The 9,492-nt window shown below is 36.7% G+C and overlaps 1 protein-coding gene across 1 annotated transcript; it reads left to right on the top strand.

The window, feature by feature from the left end:
* The first annotated feature begins 928 nt into the window (after nt 1-928).
* LOC121296453 (dnaJ homolog subfamily A member 2-like) lies at nt 929-6,884 on the top strand. The gene is made up of 9 exons (XM_041222043.1): nt 929-1,074; nt 2,230-2,289; nt 2,943-3,166; nt 3,347-3,427; nt 3,805-3,938; nt 4,053-4,249; nt 4,701-4,845; nt 4,971-5,098; nt 5,533-6,884. The coding sequence occupies exons 1-9, from the start codon at nt 997-999 to the stop codon at nt 5,719-5,721; spliced, it is 1,236 nt and encodes a 411-aa protein (XP_041077977.1). The 5' UTR covers nt 929-996; the 3' UTR covers nt 5,722-6,884.
* Nucleotides 6,885-9,492: the final 2,608 nt, after the last annotated feature.

Genomic DNA, 9,492 nt, shown 5'->3' with positions numbered 1-9,492 from the left:
AATAATAATACAAGTCAAGGAATTTTTTCAGATTTAAATGTATAAAGAAAAGACTAAATGAATACCAGTTTGAAAGCAAAGTAAATAAAACACCATTAGAATAAGTTAATAGTGTACTAATCCATCCATCATCAATAACCACTCAATCCTTTACAGGGTTGCAGTGAGGCAGAGCCTAACCCGGCCTAGGGTCCAAGGCAGAACTACACCCTGGACAGGGCACACACACCAAGGGCAATTTAGAGTGACCAATCAACCTAACCAGCATGGTCTTTGGACTGGGGGAGGAAAGTGCAGTACTTGGAGAAAACCCACGTGAACACATGGAGACGATGCAAACTCCACATAGAGAGACCCCCTAGGCTGAATTTGAACCAAGGACCTTAGCGCTGTAAGGGAACAGCGCTAACCACTATACCACTACGCCACCATGCTGTCCCATCTGTACTAACAATTGACTAAAATAGTATACTTTTAGTATATTACTTTTTTGTAATAATATATTACTATATTAAAGATCTTGTTATACATGTTATACATAAGTTAAACTTTTTAGGTTTTTTTGGTACTTTTTAAACTCTATAAACTGTTTTAACATTTGTGCTAAAAACAAAAAAACAAAACAAAACAAAAAATGCATTTAGGACCAGTGTGTAAGAATTTTGATTTGTGAATGTTTTTATTTAGGAGGTTGTGTGGTTGAAGTTCAGTGCTTGGAACCTAAAGGTCACCAGTTCAAATCCAACCAAATGTTCACAGCCTACCTCTGTAAAGCGCTTTGTGATGGTGGTTCACTATGAAAGGCGCTATATTAAAATAGATAAATTATTATTATATTTAGCTCGCATCCATTCTCTACACACCATTGGTCCGCTTCAACCATATCATGTGACATATGCCGGCAGGTTAAAGTTGACGCACTGCGTCTGACGTTGCCGGCAAGCTCTTCTTTTTCTCCTCGGCTTCATCGCAGAAGGTCCTTCGCTCAGCTCCATCATGGCGAACGTTGCTGATACTAAACTATACGACATCCTCGGGGTATCCCCCACAGCCAACGAAAACGAACTCAAAAAGGTATTTGGGAAGTCGAGACAAAACAACAGTGGCGTGTGGAAGTTGTGTTTGTTTTGGGGGCGGCGTAGTTTGGAATCAGGAAGCGAGGGTATAATTAGGTGAGGCCTAGCTTGATTTACAATGGATTACAATGGACGCCGGGCCCACCTAGTCAGAAACAAACCGGTGTGGTGCTGGCCCTGTTGTTTGTGTTATTATTATTAAATACATGATAGCATTAACCTTCCTGAAACGGTTATTTGAATGATAGATTGCCTTTTAATCTAGAAAATATTCAAAGTGTCGTTTGTTTTATGTAATATGGAAAGAACACGTTAAAATAGCATTTTGCTCGGGAGGTTGCTTGGTGATTTGGTGTTCAGGTTACTTGACTGAGTCGCTGAAAATACCGCTTGATCCAGTAGGCGTAAACAAAGTCAATGCTTTGATTAGCTATTTTGGCGATCGCCGGTATCTTAAAGTAACAGAACAAGTCACTGAAGTGCATTTGCTAACATTCAGTTGTGTAGACACGGCCCTTTTGGATATTGTAACTCGCGACAAGTACTCAAACGTGCTTTTTGATCCTTGCACTGGTTTATAAAATAAAAAATAAACTCTTCACCATAGACATGGTGGTTATTATTTTGGGCCGTGCACGATGCCGTTTTCCAACAGCGAAAGTGTTCAAAGACAATGGAACAGAGCTGAACGACATTTGAAAGACAATCATTTTTATAAACGTTTATTTTCTTAGTGACGCGTTGTTATCTTATATATAATATTTTAGTGTTTACTCTTAACTGAGGGCGGTTCGAATGTAGCATTACCTTATGCCTTCATGCTCCCTTTTTTAAATAGGCTAAAATGGTAATTCAACTTGTCATATGATACTCTGGTTGAGTCGGATTCTTAGTTGACATATTAAACAAGTCGCATGTGGGTGGGGGAAACGTTCTAAACGTACTATGCTAAGTATCAAAGGTCATTTCTCGTCACAGAAAAATAACCAAACTGAATATGAAATGACTAACTAGGCAGAATAATGTTTTTGGCTCTGGCAAAACCATATGACATGGTTAAACTGTGCCCTGATGAGAATACCCACATTTTGGGGCGGAAAAAAATGATGTAATGCCTTAGTTTTAAACATTATTTATTTTATTTATTTTTTAGGCATACAGAAAATTAGCTAAAGAATATCATCCTGATAAGAATCCAAACGCAGGGGATAAGGTAAGCCAATTGAAACTGAATAGAATTAACTAATTTTGCATCTTTGAAGTGGAATGAAACATGCTGAATGTTACATTAACATTGAATTACATAAGACTTTGTAGTTTTTCAGGCACTTAATGAAAAACAGACAAATTGAAAAATGTAGCATAAAATACTGTACTATTATGGCTTCTGGTAAGAAATATGAGTGTTTTAATCCTAAAATTATAGGTGATGTAAAACTTGACCTTATCGTGTGTGTGTGTGTGTGTGTGTGTGTGTGTGTGTGTGTATATATTATATATATATATATATATATATATATATATATATATCAATCATACATACCTACCAAAGGGGCACTTGATGTATTCATGTCTCTGCAGACAAGTTAACCTCAGTGACATAAACCATATATGCTTTACTCAATGGAATCGAGGTTGATCGCACACTCGGATCTCTTTTTGAACTTGACCGCTAATAATTATATGCATCAGATTTCTGTCATTTATTAGTGTTCAAGTATAAAAGAGATTTGAGTGTGTGACCAACCTCGTCTCTGAGCGTCATCGAACAGGGTTTACATGGTTTGTCAATGCTTTTAACTATTTTAACTCTGCAGAGACATGTATACATTGTCTTAGCTTTTTTTTTTTTCCTCCCATCAATAGTTTAAAGAAATAAGCTTTGCTTATGAAGTACTTTCCAACCAAGAGAAACGAGAACTGTATGATCGCTATGGGGAGCAGGGATTGCGAGAAGGCGGTGGAGGAGGGGCTGGAATGGACGATATATTCTCCCACATATTTGGTGGGGGCCTGTTTGGGTTCATGGGTGGCCAGAGCAGGAACCGCAATGGAAGACGAAGGGGTGAAGATATGGTTCACCCACTCAAGTAAATATGCTGATGTTTGTACTTTTACACAATACAATACATTTTGTCTTAAGGATAGTTTGCAGCAGTGATGTTTTAACTGAATACAAATGCTGTAATAAAGGACTTGTGTGTATTTCAAGTTGCGTTTACTAAGGTTTGTATCTAGTAATTCTTAATAAACATATTGCCTTTTAACAGGGTATCATTGGAAGACCTGTATAATGGAAAGGCAACTAAACTACAACTAAGCAAGAGTGTTCTCTGTGCTTCCTGTAATGGGTAAGGAGCAACCTTTAGACTTAACAGCAGACTTCTGTTTTTATCCTAACAATTTGGTGCACATTTTGTATTATTTTGGTAACCAGTTCCCCTTTGAGAATAATACCCTGATTTACATGTAATTTCGCATGTTAGTGCATTGATTACTGTGACTGGACCTTACAAAATAAACCACAGTAATCAATAGGTTAATTGCTGGCACCTATAATGACACAGTAGACCCTGATAGATAGGCCCTAAAGCAACAATATAGTTGTAGTGTATATTGTACAAAGCCCAAGCATACAGTATATAAGTTAAATTCTAAGGTTGGTGAAACAATATGGTGTTTTTGGTTACAGCTGTTTTTGTTTGTTTTTTTTAATATATAAATCTAGCCAGGGTGGCAAATCAGGAGCAGTCCAGAAATGTGCAGCTTGCAGAGGACGTGGTATGCGTATCATGATCAGACAGTTAGCCCCGGGAATGGTTCAACAGATGCAGTCTGTGTGTTCTGACTGTAATGGTGAAGGTAAGGCTACACCTGTCAAGACAACAAGACATTATAAATCTTGTTTCGACCTCCTGTAATGTCAAACTTGATTTAATTACATTCGGAATAAACTGAAGATGTGAATTTTTGCAGGTGAAGTTATCAATGAAAAGGATCGCTGTAAAAAATGCGAGGGTAAGAAAGTGATCAAAGAAGTAAAAATCCTGGAAGTTCATGTAGACAAGGGCATGAAACATGGACAGAAAATTACTTTTGGTGGAGAAGCCGACCAAGCTCCTGGTGTGGAACCAGGGGACATTGTCCTTGTACTGCAAGTAAAAGAGCACGAGGTAAGCTTGCCTATGTTACTTTATATATACTCCTGGGTTGGCAACAGTGTCACTTGCAGACCCTATCTGTTTGTGAATTTTCTTTAAATAACTCTTCATACACCTGTTTTTGGCATTTCCGTAAGGATGTCCTTTTATCTGCTACTCTTATAATAAAATACTGAGTTATTTGAATGTTTCAAGTGTCTGCTTATATATTGCCTTGTCCTTCAAACTTGGAGGGTCAATCGCAGTGTACCAGTGATTTAGTCCACATGCGGACTAGAAAATCCTGCGTAGCTGTACTAACTTAATCCTGATTGCAGCACACCAAACAAATGATCCCGGTCACTGGCTTAAATTTTCAGAACAAGTTAGACTGATAATGTGGACTAACCTAGAGCTACGGCCAAAAGTTTTGCATCAGCCTATAGAATTAACACATTTTGCTTCACTTTTTGTTTTTATTTAGACATTTAGGCGAGAGAACAATGACTTGCATATGACCCACAAGATTGGCCTTGTTGAAGCGCTTTGTGGATTCCAGTTTACGTTGAAGCACCTGGATGGACGTCAGATTGTGGTCAAATACCCCCCTGGAAAAGTTATTGAGCCAGGTACAAACTACCTTGAATGATCTTAAAAGATAACAAGTGCTTGCATTTATTGGGGTTTTAGTTGGCATTTGGTTTCAACAAGTTTGTCTTTATTTTTTTAAATGTGTTTCTTTCCTGACTTCTAGGTTCTCTGCGGGTGGTGCGAGGTGAAGGCATGCCACAGTATCGCAACCCATTTGAAAAGGGAGACCTGTATATTAAATTTGATGTAGAGTTCCCAGGGAACAATTGGATAAACCCAGAAAAATTAATGGTAAAACTGTCAACCTTAATCTAATCTCCAGTAATTTGAACGTGGTTGTCTTTCTGCAGTAGTTGTGTCTTTGAGTCAGTCTTTTGCTTTAAAGCTACTGAAGGTTTGATTTGTTTACCCAAGTCTTGCTGTTCACATTTGACATGGAAGTTTTATAGTGCAGAGCAGGTATGACAGGTCAGTCTGGTGTGGGTGCTGTGTTTTGGTCTTATTTCATTCCGAAATGAGGCGGAAACACAGGTTTTTTTTTTTTTTTTTTTTTTTTCTAAAGATGCAGATGAAGCTTGGTAGTTGGGCATTTTGATTTATCATATGCAATGTATTTTTGAAATAAGCTGAAAAATAATGCTCTTGAAGGAATACTATTGACTAAATGTGTTTTTTTTTTTTTTTTTTTGTGTGTTTAATTTGTTTATTTTAATTTCTTTTAATAGGAACTTGAGGACTTTCTCCCATCCAGAGCTGAGGCTGCAACTATATGTGGAGATTCTGAAGAGGTAGACCTTCAGGATTATGATACAAGTCATGGTTCATCTGGTGGGCAGAGACGTGAAGCTTACAACGATAGCTCTGATGATGAAAGTGGGCAAACCAATGGTGGAGTACAGTGCGCACACCAGTAAACACTTGAGAAAAATAAGTTGCATAAGGTTTTGGTTAAGATTTCAAACCCACCCAGATTGCATCTAATGGACATTTTTATTTTTGCTCTGTGTAACTTACATTTGTCATAGTATTTACAAAGTTAATATAAACTAACAGTAAATGCAGAAGTTTTGCCTTGAACTCAGAACTTTTGTCACAAGAGCTTTGAGTAGGGGAGTGAAATCCTAAAGGACATTCACATTTAAGTTTCTGTGTTTATCTGTTAGTTTTTTTTTTGTTTGTGTGTTTGTTTTTTACCAGTGTAGATTTGTGTATTCTTTCTATTTTAAAAATAAATAAATATCATGTGTACAATTTGTATTGGCTGCAGTCACAGAAGCTGCTGTTACTATAAAATAGAAATATAATATAGTATAGACTATATACAGTTTCATAGCCTGTACACACTAAACCCAGGTGCATGTTAGAATGCATTTGTGTTTCTGCACTGAATAATAAAAAAAAAAGTAAAAAAAGCAAAGATAATTTACTTCTGTGTAAAGTTTCTGGAGTTGTTAAATATAATTTAAATGTACTGGGTTGTACAAACTTCACTTGAATGAGGTCTTCATATTCCCTCTGCATTTTTTGAATTTGGAACCTGTTTTGAGGTCTGCTTATAGTTGCTGCATTTCCTAACCTTGACTAGTAATTCTGAGTATTCAAACCTATTACTTTTGTATTGTAGTGGACTTGTATAAAGTCACCATTACCTGAAATTTTAAATATGTGATAAGTTCCATGTAGAAATCAAAATATTATCTTGACTGTAAAGATTGTATTTCATTCTGCTCAGTTTTGTTTTAGTGCAAGCAGCAGTAAATGTACATCTATAAGCTTATCAGATTTCCAGAGCTTTAGCTGTTAAATGTCTTTGAGCGTTTCCCTCCCTTGTAAGCAGAGCACCTGTGGCAGAGTTATCAAAGTTATGAAAACTGGACAGATCCTGGTGTTAATAAATATGTTAACCCAAAGAAAAATCTGTTTCAAAAGAAAATATAAACTGCAGACTATATTCTACATTTATCCAGATGTAAAAGCCTGATCTGTAGAACAAGATATTGTATCTGATCAAAATTCTCAGTGTGATGCAGATGTTCATTCATGTTTACTTGTTCTACAATAAAACAGTCTGTGGCAATGGAGGTCTCTTTACCCAGGTCTGTAACAGATATGCAGATTTTTAGCTTATTTTACAGAAATCCCAATGATAACTACCTATATTATTTGAAAACCACCCAAAATAGGAACTAGGTTTTCTTTACTTAGAATGTGTATGTCACGTTGATGTCTGTGCTGCTTATTAAGGTGCCCATGAGATTAAAGCAATAGCTGATTCTGCTCATTATTACAGGTATGCATTTCATATTAGTGATATGGGAATTTTTCTTGCATATGAAAGGTACCTGTGATATATGTTACTTTGAGGTTACCGGATGATAAAGCCTACATGCTTTGAGATATCGGCTTTATAGTCTAGGCGAAGTTCAATCGTAAAATAAAAATGAACCCTTTTGTGGCAATAGTTTTGACAGCCACCTTGCTATCAGTCATCTTGGGTATTTACTCCATATTTTGCATGATTTCAAAAATTTCCTGGTGACTGCTGACCTAATATGGTGTCAGTGTTATAGCAACAGTACACAACTTGATTATTCTCTGTTAAGTTATAGTGTAAACATTAACTGTTCCATTGCCATGTTTTAAACTATTGTCATATAAATGAACAGACCACCTGCTTTGAAACACTATCATGGTTAATACACTGTGTTATTATATTATATAGTTGTGTGTCACGTTCCATTACAGCTGTTAAAGCAGCTGTATCAATGATGCAACTCATTCCACATAACCTTACAGTATGCCCTGGGAATGTTTAGTTCATGTTTAATCGTGAGAACACCTCAATGGGTTTACATGAGTTTTCACCAAAAAGGTGTGTGTGTGTGTGTGTATATATAATATAGATCTATAAAAAAAAATAGCTATATAGCGACAGATAGATGTATCTAGATAAAAAATAGACTTTATTTTAACAAATACCAAAAGAAAAACCAAAAACACATTAATGTTACTATTACCAAAAACAAGATTAAAATGCAGTTAAATGGTCCTATCATCCTAAAACGTAAAGAAAGCACAAACAGTCTCTGAAAAGTATCCAAAGATCCTTGAACAAGGACTTTATTAGTGCAAACAGTGGTCACAATCTCTGGCAAAACACGTAACAATGGAACAGTCTTCCCCCAAAGGGGGCATTTAGCAGAGACCCTTGGATCTGTTATGCAGAAATAAGAGTTTACTGCTAGAATGGTGTGCAGGAGTCTTCACTGCAGATCTCCTGAACGTTTAGGTAGAGGGGGTTTGTACAGTGCCCTCCAAGCTGGCCTGATCAGGTTCTGGAGCTGTTGTTTGTGCCGGACTTTTAAGCACACCTGGTACAGGAGCTTCCCCTCCACGCTGTGCAGAGGAAGATCGATTAAGTGTTATTAGTAAGAGAAAGCACTCTGCCTGCTCATTATCCAGGGAAGCAGCTCAGTAAAACAATGCTTCAGAACATCACAATGTTCTCTGGGTTGGATAGTGCGGTGGTGGGAGAAAGCAGCAGGCTAGCCACCATGACAGCATCAAGCCAGTACTGCAGCCAGACTCTCCAGGTTCATCCAGGTGTGAATTTAGAAGTTTTTATAAGCCTGGCTTTGAGCAGGGTACCAGAAAAAGTGGGAGAGTTACATAGCCCTGTTCTAAAAGCAGAGTTAAAAACAATGGTTATCAAACACCCAATAAAAGTCCATTGTTAGTTTACTTTGCCTGTAGACTTCCATGTCCTCAGTACCCACAGAGATAGAGAGAAGCTGTACTAGTAAACAAATTGTGTACATTTTCTGGCTGATTTTGGAAATTTACTTGGACATCATTAACTACTACTGAAGTAGGTCAGTTTAAGAAGTTAACGCATAATAAATATGGACTACAATAGCCTGCCACTGACCAGTACCACCTAATTTTACGAGAGAAGAGAACTGTGAGTAATGACTTAATGTACCAAACCCAACATTTAATGTAGAGGTGCAAGAATAAAGAAATATGCATTTATTTGATCATGTGGGATCTATTTTATTAAAGGTTAATATTCAGATAAATCACACACACACACACAAATATAAGCTTAACTTTACTGTTAAAACATAAAAAAATATAAAATCAACATTTTACAGACAGTTACTTCAAAGAAATAAAGTTCTCAGATACTGTTTCCATGGCAAACTTTGACCTTGCAAATGAAACCTAGTGTGCTCTGTGGGAAAAACAATTACATTGTGTTAGTACTGTATCTCGAAGTTTTAGCAAAAAAAACCCGAAAAACATTGAAGTTCAAAGCTTGATAATATCGGCATGACTGTAAACTTTACACATTCATCTGTAATAAGCAATATAAAAATCATAAAATTGTGTTTTGAAGTAATGGCCAACATCCACCCAGAGTCATTAATACAAAATTAGCATTGGGGAGGTGAACTGAATTGTACAAACTGTAGAATGCACTTTGAAGCCACCAAATTCAAAAGAAATACTACTGTACTGTATTTTCTATCAACAGAGCTAATTCAAGACTATTACCTTGTTAATGTAGGATTTCGCTTCGTAGCAGACGATGGGGATGCAAGAGTCCTAGATTTTGCTGGTGGCTGTAAAAAAAATAATAAATAAAAAGAGAAACCAACTCACAACTCTAGTTAGTAAAGGTT

The sequence above is a fragment of the Polyodon spathula genome, chromosome 21 (assembly GCF_017654505.1).
Source record: "Polyodon spathula isolate WHYD16114869_AA chromosome 21, ASM1765450v1, whole genome shotgun sequence".
Taxonomy (NCBI): domain Eukaryota; kingdom Metazoa; phylum Chordata; class Actinopteri; order Acipenseriformes; family Polyodontidae; genus Polyodon; species Polyodon spathula.
This window is presented reverse-complemented; position numbering and strand designations above follow the sequence as displayed.